The following is a 17,388-nucleotide window of genomic DNA, read 5'->3' as shown; positions in this document are numbered from 1 at the left end:
AAACTGTCCCCCCTCCTCCTCCTCATCATCCTTTCTTTCTTTCTGACGGCTGACTAAATAAACACAGAGACAGGTCGCTTTTCTCTGCTGTTACCTTGTAGAAGCCAATCTGAAGGACAAACACAGGAGATTCCATAAGGTACTAGATCATATTCAGGGGCATGTTCTACCTGTTTCTTCCCTCTCTTTCAGTCTACAGTCGGTCTTTGTTTCTGTCAGAATCTGTATCCAGGATTTTATTCAGTGATTAGCAGAAATTTAATGTCAAAGATGTGCAATTTGAAAACTATCATGTTCTAACCATATTAATGTTGGACATAATACAGAAGAGTTATGGGTTTTATTATGCACTCTTTGTTTTACAACCTGTAATATTCAGTGTGTGTGTAGTGTAAAAAGAATCAGTAATGATGTATATCAAAAGAAATTATGTCACTTTTGAAAAGTCTTCACCACATTTACTCTGACTCTTCTCATTATATTTATTTGTTAATCACTACATAATCATACCTAAACACTAGAATAAGTTGATAGTCAATTACTTCCAAAATGACATATATCACCAGTAGAGAAGCCCAACAGCAACAGGCTTACCAGACCTTAACATAAGTCATGTGACATAATTCACACAACATTACACACATGGTTTATGTTGCGAAACAATTCATTTAGGTTTAGGCAATGAACCTACTTGTTTAGCGTTAGATTTGGGTTAAAATAGCTATGTTACGCTTGTCTGATGGAAGTGACATCACTTGCATGACAACATAAGTCACGTGACATTACACGTCATTTACGCAGCAAAATGGTCAAAAGTAAAGTAGCTATAATACGTATATGATGTGAAGATAGTGACATTTCTCGCGCAGAAGTGACGCGATGGATGTCATGTCCACAACAAACTTTTAAGTCCTGTGTTTGTTTGAGCCATCCCTCCACCACACCTGCTCTAAATGCAGACTTTATCACTCCTCATACTTATCTTGTCATACTACGTCCACTAGGGGGCGCTGCCTAACAACATGGTAAGGACAGGGTGTTGAAAAGTCTCCAATAGCTACATTCTTCCGTTGTTAACACTTTAACAGAACTGCCCGGATTCTTTAAAAAATAATCATGAACTTGCAATTTATGTTTTTCTCCCATTTCTTGGCACAACAAAAAACTATAAATTGGCTGTGCAAGTCCTGAAAGTTTTTTTTTTTTTTTTTTTTTTTTTTTCAAAAAAAGAAAGTTGTTAGGCTACATGTCATGTGATGGATGGTTAAATTATTACTAGAGTTGGGCAGCTGGTCAAATATATTGCTTATCGACGATGGACTGAATCCATCAGCGTTTTTTTTTTTTGTTTTTTTTTTGTCATTTTATTTTGCTAAAGTAATGCTCTGCAGAGTGAGAGGTGCTGCTCTGTGCTGCACTCTCATCCAGTGGGACAGGACACACCCACTCAGCCGGACCATGAGTGCTCAGAGTTGGGTGAGAAGTGAGAGGAAAACAGCCTGCAGAATTTAATTCACTGCGTGAAAACAGTGCAAAAAATCTAAGATTTATTTTGATATTGTCAATTGCCAATGGATGGGCTGATGATTATCGGTTGGAAATTTTTTACATACTGCCCAACCCTAGTTATTACTGTAAATAATACTTTCTTAGATAAAAGGATTACTTATTTTCCAGTACTTGTCGACAGTAAAGAACAGTAGCAACTAATCAATATTAATTAAATCTGAAGGAGTTCTCCCTTGCATTTCAGATTTTCATGATATTAATTCCTGAGGGAAAGCTGCGTTTCATTTTTATGGCATTTCAAAACTTTGTGCAAATTGTGCAAGACAACTGAATGGAAACTTTCTCCTCTCCTCTCACCGTCCCCTCCTCACGGCCTGGCAAACTGTCACTTATCTTGGAAATCGATCTGTTTCCATCAACACACAGAGGAACAGGAGATATTTCAGGCCTGAGCTCATAGTGTACCCGAACCTGCCTGTCTTCACGCCTCCCTGTCCAAAGCCGTTTCCTAGATGAGTAAACACCTGTCCAGAGACTCAGGGGGGAGAAGCACTGAAACCGCTTCCTGCCATGGGTACAAGCTGCGAGGAAATGGCATCCTGTACGACAGAGGGTTACATAACGACTGGAAATAGCACAGGGCCACTTAAACAATGACACCAACGTTTCCTCTTTGGTTTGTGCCAATTCTGATTGCAAATATATTCCTGATGACATCTCCTGAGTGAGTATATTCATATTTACCCAGCATGAAAACCATCTAAACAAAGATGAAGCTTTGATTTGGTTCCCCCTTCATTCTTACTGCATTATCAGTTTATGATGAACATTTTCAAGTAACACACAGAGGGCTGTAGCTTTATCTTTAAAACTGTTTAACCATGGGAAAATTTTATATTTTATGATCTGCTCAAATTCAAACTTAAATTCTATAATGTGTTGAACATATTCTATAAGCACAACAGGCTGTGCCATTTACTCAAGCTGGGGGCATTCCCCATATCCACTGCAGTCTGTTTGCTGACTTTCTAACACTATCTTGTAACATTAGCCTGTCAGGTGAGGCAGCAGAGGCACTGTGAGTGAACAAAATAATGTCAGAAAAGGATTTCACATGGCAAAATTCACTCATGTGCCGAAGCAAAAAGTGGGACAGGCAAGTCCAACCCACAGCAGTTGCACAGGACTCAGCCTCGGTACATGGGGCAAACACTTAACCAACAGAGCTACCAGTCCACCATGAACAAACAGTATTTTTTGAATGAGAGGTCAATCCTTTTTTTTAGGATAAGTTGGATGTGGGTTGTGGTCGTATTAGCTTTAACAAATGACACATTATAGTACTCACGATAGAAAAATATATCAAAAACATGTTGCATCCAAGTCTTATTAAGGTATCCTGTTTTGTTACCAGTTAATATCAAGCTATGTTTGACAACAAAATATTACAGTTGAATTGTCATTACAGTTAAACTGTAATGAGAGGTGTCCCGTGCGCATCATGCGGGAAAAACAGGCGAGACTCTGAATCTGTAGATGAAGCATGGTGAGAGCAGCGCCTGACAAGCTTGAGAGCAGCGCTGCTGAAGTGGGCAGCGTGGACGCCCTAACTGGTCAATATGGGCACCAAAATGAAAACCATTAGGCAATGCCACACACACACGCTCTCTTCAAGTGCGTAGTGTAAACCAGCTTTTAGATTTTGAATGGACAAAACACACACTGGTTTCATGGCCACTGTTGTTTCTCCTACACATCTGGAAGGGGAGAGTGAAACAAGGTATTTGCAATCCGCACACTCACTACTCGATGCAACTAAATCCTACACACTGGGTGGACAGAAGCACACACACACACACAAACACACAGATCTCAGTGCTTTCAAAGGATTCCTTGTCCTGACAGAACCAGTCAAGCAGCTCCTCCTGAGACCAGCTAAGATTAGCACTGTCCTCCCCTCTCTGCACAGCCAGCATGCGGACAGCACATGCTACACACACTCAAACACACACAGACAAACACAGACACACACACACACACACACACACACACACACACACACACACTCAAATAAACACAAATAGTACATATAAAAACACTGCATGCACTTGGCTTTGTTACCAAGCAACAAAGTAGGAGTCATGGTTCAGTGAGTGATGTAAACTCTCGTGCTGTATCTGGACAAAAAGCAGTTGTGTACAACAGATATGCTATTGTTGCCTCACTGACACAGGCTCTACAAACTTCCACTGACTCTCAGTTAGTTATTTATGTTGGCAGTGAACTGAGCGATTGTCTGATGACAGACAGGGTGACTGACAGAGAATGACACACAAAGAAGCATACAACCAATCACACAGACAAGCGATCTATTAACACACAACTTTAGTGTTCATGTTCAACACTCAGTCCATCCACTCAATAGAAAGAGCAACAATATACAAGCTATTCTTCATTAATGAGATCATTTTGTCAACACTACACATTTAGGAGGGAAGACAAGAGCTTCATTTCTTTATCTTATCTCTGATAAAGAGATCATTTGTTTATGTAGTGACAAACGATAAATTTCAGGGCAGATAATTCCATTATTTATTATTCCGGTAATAATAGTATCTGATTTGATAGATTATGTCAAAGCTCTCTTGGGCAAAATGCTCTATAAAAGCAAATTGAAGTTTTCAATGAACTTTTTGAAATGAACATTTCAAGACCCAGAACTGTTCTTAGTTTTTAATTGTAATAGTGATGTCAGTTGAGATATTAAATAATCCATCTGTACTCACTACACCTGAGCCTTTCATGCATAAACTACAGATTATATGAACTTTCCTTTTTTTTTTTTTTTTTTTCCTTTTTTTTTTTTTAATTATTATTTGAAATACAAGAACAAAGAACATAAGTTCATCATGGGTGTTACATTTAAAATCTCAATACATCATGGTATAAGATCATACTATTCTAAACAGAGTGCATACATAATCCATTTTTCCCAGCGTTCAGTACATTTCTCCAGCTCAAGTCTTAAAACAAAAGTAAGTCTCTCCATACAGTAGATTTCTTTCACTATCCCCCGCCATTGGGCCAATGCTGGAGGATCAACTTGCAACCATTTTCGAGTTATAGCTTTCCTAATACTTGCTAAAAGTATCTTCAATAAGTATTTATCCTTGTGTAGGAGTGTTTCGGGTATTTTACCAAGATATAAGGTGACAAAAGAGTAATCTAGCTCCACCCCCATAATTTTGTTTATCTCGATGGCCACCTCCCTCCAGTATGACTGGATTTTTGAACAGGCCCAAAAGACATGAAAATGATTAGCCATAGAGGTTCCACATTCTCTCCAACATAAGCCCCGGCTCTGTGTACCTGTTTGCAGTGCTGTTATTTTAGGAGTAATAAAAAATCTCACTACATTCTTCCAGCCAAACTCTCTCAATGATCTTGAATTTGCAGTAGTTGCTTGACTCTCACATATCTCCGTCCAGGTCTCCTCTGATATTTGTGTTTCTGACTCTCTCTCCCATTTTTGTTTGATGGGTATTGTAGAGTGCTTTTTAGAGGCTTGTATTCTTCCATATATTGTTGAGACCAACTTTTTTATTGTCTTTTTTTATATGCATCATGAAAAATAGAAATCAGGTTGTATTCATTTTCCTCTTTGATTTGTAATTTTTTAGTATAATAGTCTCTGACTTGCAGGTATCTAAAGAAGTCCTGCTTTTCCAATCCAAATGTGTCTGAAATTGTCCTATAACTCTGAAATTCATTGTTTGAGATGAGTGAACAGAAAGAGGTGATACCTCTCCCAATCCACTGCCTGAAGACCCCATCCAACCTAGCTGGTTCAAATTCTGGGTCATATGCTACCCAATTCAGGACCTTATATGAACTTTCCTTTAAACTACAAAAATGTCTCATCGGTTATCTTATCAGCTTCAGCTATGAGAAGCAGGTAATTATTGGTATCTGCTGAAAAACAATCTATATTGTTCATCTCTAGTTATCATCATCAAATCCATCCATTGCCATTTGCTATATTCTTGCTGTTATACGTTGTATCCACCAAACTACATCACAGTAAATGAAATTGCAGCTTTTTATCTCCTGCACCTTTTTTTTACTTTTCTGAAAAGGAAAGAGCGACCTTAAAAGTTTCACATCACTTTGTTTTGAGAGAACAGCACCCTCTTTCTGTTTTGAGCAGTAAAGCTAAAACAGTTCGGATCATCTACAAAACATCTGTTGTTTGATGAGAAACCAGCATGAGAAGGCGACATAAAACACTGTAACTACCTCAAAGACAACAAGAAGAAAAAAAAAACCTCTATAACACTGTCTCATAGAGGACAAATGTTTATAGAGTTTATTCTGTCAGAAAATCATAGGGTCATCCATTTCCAAATAGATAATAACAAAAATATTACCTGAAAGTAAAAAATATGACATAACTATGACTAAAAGATGGCTTGAATTTACCATCTCAGACAGGTTAATAGCTTTTTGTTTAGTGTTGACAATGGAAAGGTTAGAGTGTTGGAAGCTTTTCACCCAACTTCATCCTGACACAACAACTGAAAGACAGCACAGGTTTTCAGGGGATACACTGTCTGTACACAGGTAAGAGTGGTGAGTTTGTTTAGTTTTGATTAGGGATTTCATAACTACATATTTATCCACAATCCAGTCTTAATCCTTGCCTTTAATTTGTCAAACGTACACTTGTTGGTGGCCAGGTAGCACAGCTGGTAGAGTGTGCGGCCCGAGTACTGAGGCTGAGTCCCCTAGAGCTTAAGATCTGCAAGATCTGTATCCGAACCCAACGGGACCCAACGGGTTTGAGTCAGACTTATGTTGGGTTTGGGCTATACTATTATTGTTATTATTATAGCAGTAGTAGTTGTTTTTTGTTTTTTTCATTTTTCTCCCAGGTGTAGTCATTGCCAAATCAAACCCCCCCCCCACATATTGTCCCTGTCACTGCCAAGTCCTACTGTTTGGCACATAGAGGGAAGCTTGTTAAGAAAAATGTCGGGCCGTAATCAGGTTCGGGTCGGTTTTGGACAGAATTTTTTCAGGCTTGGGCCTTTTCAGGCTCAACTTTAAAGACCCGATTAGAGTTCTGGAGTCCCCACTATCTGTCTCTCTTTCCTGCCCTCATTTCAGCTGTCCTATCCATTAAAGGCATTATTACTTGTATTATGTGTCTAGTTTTTTTAAATATTGTTCTGTCAGTGTGCATATATTTTAAATTGTGACCTGTGGAAGAACTGCAAGTGAAACTTTGCTAACTCTGATACTATATGTCTAATGTTAGTATTTGTATTTAGTATTGTGTATTATCTCTTACAATACAATAAGTATAATAAAATAATGTAATCACCTATAAGGATGGTCTTTTTGGGAATGTTTTCTGAGCATCATACTGACAAGGGCTGGGAATTTCTTGGCACCTCACAGTTCGATTCCAATTCAGATTCAGAGCTATGACGCAATTAGAAAATGATTATCGATGCCTCTTGATGCATTAACGTTTTAATATTTAAAGCCAAGGAGTTCCAGTCAGATTGTCAGAGTCCAATTCCATCTCTTCAAGCATTTTCAAGAAGCATTTTCAAGCTTTTCTAGCATCTTAAAGCTGTGCTAAGTTACATATTAATATACATACAGTATATACTTACGGTGCTATAAATAACAAAATTATGTTTTGTGATAACTTTCCACAGAAGAGTGACAAATTAAAGGAAAAAACAACAGTGTCATGTTTCAAAATGTGTGACCCATAGACTTGGTATCTATAGAATTTGGCTGAGCCAATATAAAACAATCACTTAACAAATAGTTTCAATTTCAACAAAATCTTTACTAAGTTACTGCTCCCTAATGATTGCCCTGAGTTGAACATCAGGCTTATTGAAAATTCCCTGCTACAGCTTCCCCTTCATGTGGCTTGAAATCACCTGACTCTCTCATGGTAAGAAGCTGCATGTAACCATTTCAAGAAGTTTCAGGCACTTTTTCCACAATCAAAGCACTTTTCAAACATTGAAAACAACCCATTACAGTTCAGGTGTTTTTATCTTTCAATCTTTCAGGAGAAAATCCTGAGGGATCTAAGAATCAATTATTCCCCCACCCCTAATTGTGACCCTTTTAAAAAGAACAATAACTTTCCTACCACAGACTTAAGTCTCACCTTCTTCAAATGGTGACTATTGTGCCTGGGAACAACTCTGAAAGAAACACACATGCATACACAAACCCGCTGAGCAGTAAGGTAACACTGAAGCTTTGAGACTTACTTGGCGGTGGGGCGTGTCGACGTGTCCTGCAGGTCTCCAGGGTCAAACAGCTGGGAGCCTTTCAGTCCCAGCTCCTCACAGCCACGCAGAAACACGCTGAGGTTATCCTGCACACACACACACAGACACACACACACAGACACACACACACACACACACACACACACACACACACACACACACACACACACACACACACACACACACACAGTTTCATCAGGATAAATAGGCTGTTGGCAAAGTGAGGTCAGGTCCATTAACTGCACAAGGTGTTAACTCAAATACAAACATGACACACACACTCTGTTGCTTATTCATACATTTATTGTAGAAAACACACTCCTGGTGCTTCTACACTACAGCCGTAATTCTAGTACATCTATTGTCACTGACATAATATTTGTTATTGTTAATTTTCTATTTATGCTCTTCTGACTTGCAGTTTTTGCCTTATTATTATTATTATATTTGGTGCTATGTTTGTTGTTATGCACCAACATATCACAGCAAACTCCTTGTATGTGAAAACCTGCGTCTATTCTGATTCTGAATTCTCTACATGTAATCTTAACCCCTAGACCTATTCAAGATTGGTCGATTGATTGATTAATTTGTTGCCGACTCTTTTGATAATCATTTCAGCCATTGTTAAAGCAAAAAACAAAAGCAAAAACATTTGCTGGTTCCAGCTTCTTCAATGTATGAATTTGCTGCTTCTCCTTGTCATTTATGACAAGTTGTTAGTTTCTGGACTGGACTGGACAAAAAAAGAGCAATTTCAAGTAGGGGTGTCAAAATTCTCCAAATCCACCATTTGATTTGACTTTCAGTTTTAAGATCACAATTCAATTGGAGATTTAAAGATGTTTTTTTTCAGCAATCACAGTTATTCCATTGTTGGACTATCAAGTTCTCACCTGCAAAAATTCACCTGGCCCCTTTATGAAGGGTGGCCTTGTGGGTAACCTGAATCCTAATTTGTGATGTGGATTAAAGGGTTTGTTGCAGGAAGTGAGTTTCTCCCAGTGCCAGCATGTTGCTGCAGTCATGGAACAAAGGGCTTCAGTCTATAAGGGGTGGTTAAACATAAACATACTATGCCCATCCAGTATTTGATTTCAACAACTGAAACTGAAAGCTCATTTCATTTGACTACAATACTTTGGGCTCTGGGAAATTGTGATGAATATTTTTCATTGTATTTAAATGTTATATACTAAATGATTAATGTATTTATCATAAAAAAAAACATAAAGCTGTTATTCTTCACATAAACACAATTCTAAACTTAAACTTTAAACAAAGTCTCAATCCTCAAACAACCCAACTGTCCTTATAGTCCAGAAATGTCCTCATTCTTAAAGTGCAAGAAATAGCAGAAAAAACAGAAGTACAAGAACACACACGCACAGTTAAGGTCAAGAACCTGTTGATTTACTCCACATTAGGTCTCTCTCTCTGACACACACACACACACACACACACACACACACACACACACACACACACACACACACACACGAGCCTCTGAACAGCTCTTTCAAAGTCAGTAAAACACACACAAACACACAGCCCACAGTCCAGGCAACTTATTTTACTGATTTGAAGAGGATTACTTCTTCTATTTTGCCTGCACACAAACATGCAAACACACACACACCATGAAAATCAGGATACCTGCTCGACAGAAATGTGACACCACCAGGTTTTGTGGCCAGCTTCCGTGTGTCTCCTCTCTTAGATTACTTCCAACTTTCACTCCTCACTTTTTTTTTCCTTCCTTCAAGTGTCTCCTGCTTCTTTCTTTATCTCTCCGTCTCCACTTGTTTTCCATCTAACATTCCTTCTTTCTCTTCTCTACCTTTCACTCTCTCTCCATCTTCCTCCCTCTCTCTCTCCCCTCTGCTGCTCTCAGACGGACTCTTTGTTGGACGCAACCTGACCCGAGCTCTCCTCTCCTGTTCCCAGGTTCTCTCTGTCTTTGTTTCTGTGTCGCACTATCATTCAGAGGGCCACAGCCGTAGCCCTTCCCTCTCTGGGTGTCACCATTTCCTCTCCACCCTGATTGTCCCAGGCACTCGCTCTCAATTTCACACGCCAAAACAAAAATACAATGTGCTTATATTCACATACAATTTATCAGCTTTTTCTATATTCTAGTTGATACCTGCCACCAGGTCAGATTCTCCTTAAAATCAGATTAAATGAGTCTGTGTTTACTTTTTTTTTCAGGCTAAGTTACAGTAAATCATATGGTAATCAGTTGAAGATAGGCAGGAGGAGATTGTTATATAAATCAGTCTATTTTTTTATGCTACATATTACAGAGGAAAAACTGCTTTTGTCCACAGGGGCCTCCAAGATCAAGAAAATAGTTGCCTGTAGCAGCTTTAAACATGCATCCGTTTAAGGGTCCAGAGGCACAACTTCAGAGACTTATTTATACGTACACACAAGCTGGTGCAAGAACAAGTGCATGACTACAAACACATAAACACACAACTTGGAAACACTTGTTCTCACGATCCCTCACCATTTGCAGCAAAACACCCCCCTCCAAACCCACCCTGCAACTTCCTGTGTTTTTGGGACAGCGCCATCTCTGCACTCCTGGTGAGGCAACCATACCCACCCATACGCACACATACACATTCACACACACATACACACACACTGTCATCTCTTTGAGAAAGGACAGAGCAATCTCTTCTTTTGACAGTTTTACTCTGGGGAGGACGCGCCTACAGTGGGATTAACTGGGTCACACACTTCCACACACTGCGGCTGGTCAAGGTCATATCTGACTGTAAAATAAAGGGATTTCAGTCCAGTTGGATCCAGTTAATATGAGTGTGGGCTCTTTTTAAAAACATCCAGATATCAGGAATGAGCTATCACTAAGTTGGAACAATAAGGAACTCCCTTAGGGTGGGGACGGGAATGAGATTCTGTAATAAAATTTAACAACTGGAATATTCTATTTCTTAAACATACTAGGATTGTTCGGCCTCTGATACAGCCTAAAATGCTGGTATCAGTGTCGCTGAGTATGTGTTTCTCTGCACTGATCAGAAACTCCCAAAATGGGACCCCGCTACTTTCCAGCAGCATTGCCATTTTTATTTTCCCAGGATGCTGATGTCATGTTCTATGACATTAATGACATGTTTTATGAAGGTTTTAATCTGACCCAGTCCAACCATGATAGCAATCATATCACATCCATACAGGCTTAGTAGCATACAGCTGTTCAAAATTATAATGATATATATTTTAAGTTCATGGTATCAGATTGACACCTGGAAGGAAAAAATGGTACAAAGATAGAGAAACAAACAGAAAGTTCTCAGCAAACCACTCCGCTATCATATACATCAACAGTGAGTTATTTTTTATTTACTTTGCTCATGAAATTGATATCCACTTATTTCCAGATCACAACTAACTTTTCTTTGCTCAATAACTTTGTCTATTAGTAAGTCTACATATTTTATGCTTGAGCTTCTGAGCAAAACATCCAGTAAAAGTTATTTAGAAGAAGTGGTTATGAATTTTGAATTTATCATTCTCTCTGATTTCATTTAAGTTCATATTTTAGATTAAAAATACCAAAGCGAGAGATATGACTGACTCAATGAGTAATAATTTAATTCTTAAAGCAACTAGATTTCTATTTTGTTGATTTTTGGAGGGCACTGTGAACAAAAGTGGTAGTGTTTCCACTGAAAAATGCAAAATATAACATCAAAATTAAATTTATCTGAATACAAACCTAATAACATAATAACATAATACTCACTGTGCTTGTTTCATCTGATTTCAAGGACAATCTGATCCAGTGGAAGTTATTAAGAACAACTATACTATGTAGAAACAGTCTTCTTACAGATGGTCTCGTTTGCTTATGCAGGACATATAGAGGCATCAGTATTAAATTGAGATTACAACCAGGCCTTCATATATTATTACATTAATGTTATGTACGAGAAGGAGCACGATCAGTGAGATCAAGAGATCATGTGACTTCATGTTAGTCAGACACGATGCAACAGTTTGCTGTAGTAAAGCTTTGCAGCGAGAAAAACAGAAGCAGAAGTTAAACAAGTCTGGATGAGAAAATGTTTGAGGAGCATCAACACAAGTTGTTTATTCTTCAGTGAGATTTTAATTGGCAGTCTGTGAACAGCAGTCTACTGCTGGCTAACATTAGACTGAAGAGCTACAAAGTTAACTTTTGTTCAGTGACACTGTTTCCTTGTGGACTGTCTGCCTTCAATTTATCCTGTTTTTGGAACCTATTGCTGATGCTGACTTCATGCAAGTGTGTGTCTTGAGTGTCTGAGGCTGTGACCAGTGCTGCTGTGGCTGTAACCAGCGACAGTCTGTATCGCTGTCCACATGACGTGACCATCAAGTGGAGCATGTGTGTGAATGTGACCAGTACAGAGTCTGATATGTGTACTGGCTGGTCGATCAGTGCATCCCTATCTTTAAATAAATCAAGCCCTTTAAAGCAAGGGTTGCAGTCGGATCTCGACAGTATACAAAAATGTACATCTTTAATAAAAGACTGCCTCTGCTGAAACACAGAAGTTCTTCTGTGAAACCAGATTATTAATCATGAGGATAAATATTTTGCAAAAGAAAAAAGGAAAACAAAATAATGTACAATCATGTTTGCCATAATCATGTACCTCTCAGCTGGATGGGCACCATAAAGAGATACTGTGAAGAGACAGGCCCTGAGGAGCTGTATGATAAGGAACCACCAACAAAACCATGTTTGTAAGAGTATACATCAAAATGGGAGAGAGAAATTGCAGCCAGGGGCTAGATGGGGATCTGATGGTGCTGACATCAAGAATCTCAGCTATCACAGAGCAACTTCAACTTTAACTTCAGCAGCTAAACAAGTTTGCCCACATTTTTCCCTATTTCCCACTGGCTGGTGTTTCACACAGTCTGGAATAACAAACACAGAAATGAAACAACAAGCAAACAGACGACTGAAGAGGCTCATTTAGTAGCAACTTGCGTAACAGCCAACAGGATCATTTAGTGGGTGTTTGGAGTGTGCGCAATGCGTTTGAGTGTGTGTCTTTAGAAGTGAGTAAAACTTTGTGGTGATTTGCAGGTCACTGCCACAGGAAACTGGGCGTCTACTGCAAAGAAATGACTGACAGCTGAATGTGTTTGTAGAAGGATTGGGAGGGAGGTCGACTCAGACACAAAGCTTCTGTCCACTCTGTTTAAAAAAAAAAAAAGTAATAATAAATCTGGGCAGAAGCTGTCCCCTGTGTGGAAATAAACATTAGCAACACAGCAAAAGGGGTGAAGAAGAAATCACTAGGGACCATCTAAATGGCATTTACAACCAAACCTAAAATATGTTCACAGTTAAAAGTTACAGGTTAGTAGAAAATATATTTATTTTATCAATATAAATTAGCAGAAGGTAAACCCAAACTGTCTGAGAGCCACAAATTCCATGATCCAATATTACTGGAGGAGCAGTAATGATATTGATTAGTATTTTATATGTGTATTCTGTACCTACATGTGTGGGTTCCTCTGAACACAAGCCTCACTGTAATCATTATCTGACTACCACGATTAGACCACTGAGGTTTCCCAGGGAAGAGGATCGGTGTTCACGCCCTGATTTTGGTCCTTGACAGAATCCAAAGGAAAGCTGCCCAGGATGAGGAAACAAGCCACTTGGATGTCACTGAGATACGTTCCTGCTTGTTTGTCTCCCTGTCAAGGATAACTCCACAACTTAAGACAAGGTTATATTAAGAACTCAGACATGCTGCCTCACATGTTCTAGGCTCAAATATCATAGTTTTCTTAATGTATGTATATAATTAGAAGACACGCATGTACTGCATGTGAAACTTTTATTAGAAAAAAATCATATTGCAATGAGTTCGACAGTCGCAACACCTGATTCACATGATCAGGTTGTTATCAGGCTTCAGGCTTCAGACAGAGGCTTCATTACCTGATCATGTGAATCAGGTGTGTTTGAGCAGAGAAACATCTAAAACATGCAGGACAGTGAGCTCTGAGGACCAGGGTTGAGAAACACTGCATTAAGTAAAATGTTTTCTTGTGCTGCTACATGGTCTATTAATATTGATATTGGTATTGGCCTCTAAAATCCAGCATCAGTAAATACACGTTGTTTAATTTCTTTTTATGCTTTTACACTTTCAATTTCAAGCAAAATCCTCTTTATATTCAGTTATAAGTAAGCTTTTCTGGTACTATTAAAAATTATCTTTAGAATAACTGACATAACACTGTTCTTTTATGTTATGTGCTTTGGAACTCTATCACTACGCCGAGGGGAGCTGAAAAAAAAAATATTCCAGCAACCATCACTCAGATGTCATAGTCATAGAAGTCATAGTAACACTGCACAAATGCAATAAAATGCAATGTCTATTTATTTATTTTAACCTGTATTTTAATTGATTTTGCATTCTGTTTTTTATTGTTATCTTTATCTTTTTAAAGGACAAGCGTGTAGATTTGATTGTAAAATGTGTCAGAATGGATGTCTTGTGTTCTACAATCTACTACTGCTAAATCTACCTGCTGGGATGAATACATTTCAATTTTATTCATTTAACTGAGGTCAGGTGTTACATACAGCACATTAAGACCATGCCGTTTACAATATTTTTTACAGAGACCCAACAGTTCCCAACAAGAACAAGCAATCAGGTGGATGTTATGACAAAAAACCTCCCTTTAAGAGGCAGAAACCTCAAGCAGAACCAGGCAGCCAACCCAGCCTTGAGCCCTGAACCAGAACAGTTGGAGGTGTTGTTTTTTTTTTACATGTGCGTCACCGAAAAGTAACACAAGCGCCTGTAGCCTTAAATGTGATGTCTGGAAAACAACACATTTTCAAACATGTGAATTACGACCATTCAACTCAGAGGACAATCTCCGCTGCGTGTCTGTTTGCACACTGTAAAACACGAGCATACCAGCCGACCCAGAGACGGCTGGGAACGGAGTGCGCAACAACCAACCTGTTCAGACCAACACTGAGCCACACAGGCCCGAAGTGCCAAAGCACTGAGGTAGCTGCTCTAATTACAAAACAGCCAAAACTCCTCAGAGACTCATTTTCCCATTAGCCCCCAAACAGGAAGAGGAAGGGGGAGTAGCCTGTGTTTTACTACGATGGTCCAGATAACAGCAGACCCCTTGTTTATGTATTTCTCACCTCTTTAATCACAGCCAAGAGGAGGAAAAATCCCTGCAAAGCTGCAGGAGGTTTGATGAAACTTTTAAAGTACAGATGGTCATATTATTTAAACTCAGCAGGGGAGATTTTTCTTTTACATTTTATGTAATATGTTGTTCTCACACTACAAATGTAAACATGTTGTCTTCAGTGGATGATTCATCCGCCCCTTTGGGCCAATTAGTATTGGTCATGAAATGTTGTTTGTCCTGTCACTGCAATGCCCCTCTCTTTGGGCCAATAAGGGCGGTTGTTTTTAATAACATCATTGTTAAATGCATCAGTCACTGTTGTTTGGAATATTATACAAATATGGGACACAAACTGAGTAACAGTTTAACAATTTCATTCTCTTGGCCTTGTTCACACACTGAAAAAAATGATGAACTTCACTCACAGAGCTACGTGTTTTTTACTGGCCTTGATAAACATTATTACATACAAGTGTCAATGTTCCTGTGTCCACCTGCTGGTGATATATTTATTGAGTGAAACTTCTAAAGGAGTAATCTGTCTCCCCTTTTGAAATTTCTATCCTGAACCAGAATAATTGCTTTGTTTGTCCATGTCACATTAATCACAATTCAAATTAAAGCCACATTTTTGCAGAATGAGTAAGAGTCTGTTTATGAGTCTTACGAAATCATTAATAATCTTGTAGAAGGCGTCGATAGTTATAACTGTTAAATTGAGCAAAATGTTAATGGAGTGTGACAGACAGTGAGACAGAAAGTCCCTGAAGTCATCATCCAGATTGTGTTATTTCAGAGCAGTGGGTTTTTGTTTTCAGGATAATGGACTGAACTTTATGTTGACAGACAACTGACAGTTATTAACAGCTGATCAACTTACAGGTGAGAACTCGTCGTTGCTTGGTGTCAGTTTTCCTGCAGGCTGCCTGTCACTGCCTCTATCAATCATAGATTGTATTTTAAACAGGAAAACAACCTATTTAATATACCAATATACTCTGGCTTCAACACACCATTTGGACGGCTGTTCTCATTTTTGCACTTGCAGCAGCTACATGCTGCTCCTTTAAGTGAAACTGCTAATGCAAATCCAATTTTTTCATTTCATTTTGGCAGTTCTTCGACAAATAAACACTCCTAAACAACCACAGCCACATTGTGGCCTAAGGCTTCCTATGACAGCCCTTTTTGAGTCCATTAGACCACAAACAGATGATGAAGATGATTTACTATAGTGAAGAATGAAGAATTGTACAGCTGAGAACAAAAGGTGCCACATAAATTGAATATTTATGATTATGCACAAATCATAAAGCTACAACATTATTCAGATGGAGTGAGCACAAAGGTTCTTGGGTTAAAAAGCTCTAACAGGAAAATTTCTTGTTATTCTAGCAGGGATTGTAGAGTGAAAAGAAACGCCTGTAAAGAATGTGACTGTGCAGTTATCTACTGCATGTAAAAAGGCAGAGAAGGCTCATTGGCAGCTATTAGTGACGCCATGAGATAAGAAAAGACACTTCAGCCCAACTCAGACTTCGTGGTCTGTTCTGTCATGCTGGGATCCAAATTTTTTTTTTTTTCTCAAACTAGCTAGCTCACTTCAGTTTCTTTATTTTTCATGTCTAGTGTTATTATAACTACCTGATACTTGATCTGTGTGCTTTTGGGTACATTTGTGGTGATGTTTGTTCATGTCGGGACACTCTGACACTCTGAGGTAAAGCTTTGCAGAGCTCTTGTTTTCAGGTTTAACCATGACTGGCACAGCTGTTTCAGAGCTATGAGAGCGGTGATGAGACTGGCTGAGACTGTATTTAATAACACCACCCCCAGTGATCTATATTCACCTGCACCCACCTCTATGCTGCACTGCTGAACCACAAGAGAAGATACACATGGAGTCTGTTCACCCCACCAATTTGTGCTTGCATTTATTATTCAAATTTCAACTGAGGGTGCAAAATATTAAACTGCTTTTTCACCTTGGTAAAATGGGGCTTGAATCATACTGATGTGGCCTGCAGCTGATATTAGTGATTCCACATTTTCACAATGGGAAGAAGGATGAGCAGCAAATATTTACTTTAAAAAAAACAAGCTGAAAGGCGACCTGCTAGCTCAGTTGGTAGAGCGTCGGTCCCATGTACTGTCATATCTTCAACTATCCTTTCTGAATACAGGTATAAAACTGAAGCTGAAAAGTGAATTTTTAGAGGGATGAAATCTCCCAAACAGTGTTCTTTGATTTAAAAAACTACAAACAGTTTTATTCAGATCTTTAATTTTTGTGCTGGGATTTTGCACTATAACCTGGTGTGAACTGTCCACTCAACAAGAC

General features: G+C 38.8%; 1 protein-coding gene across 2 annotated transcripts in view; it reads right to left on the bottom strand.

Annotated features, from left to right (window-relative positions):
- The window catches only part of LOC146327277 (LIM and calponin homology domains-containing protein 1-like), a 152,817-nt gene that overhangs the window by 70,511 nt on the left and 64,918 nt on the right, over nucleotides 1–17,388 (bottom strand). For both annotated transcript variants that reach the window (XM_084719805.1, XM_084719804.1), the window contains exon 5: nucleotides 7,812–7,918. In XM_084719805.1, the coding sequence (XP_084575931.1) occupies nucleotides 7,812–7,918 (107 nt within the window). The remainder of the gene's footprint in view (nucleotides 1–7,811; nucleotides 7,919–17,388) is intronic.

This window comes from Lutjanus erythropterus, chromosome 5 (assembly GCF_056507025.1).
Source record: "Lutjanus erythropterus isolate fLutEry1 chromosome 5, fLutEry1.hap2, whole genome shotgun sequence".
Taxonomy (NCBI): Eukaryota; Metazoa; Chordata; class Actinopteri; order Lutjaniformes; family Lutjanidae; genus Lutjanus; species Lutjanus erythropterus.
This window is presented reverse-complemented; position numbering and strand designations above follow the sequence as displayed.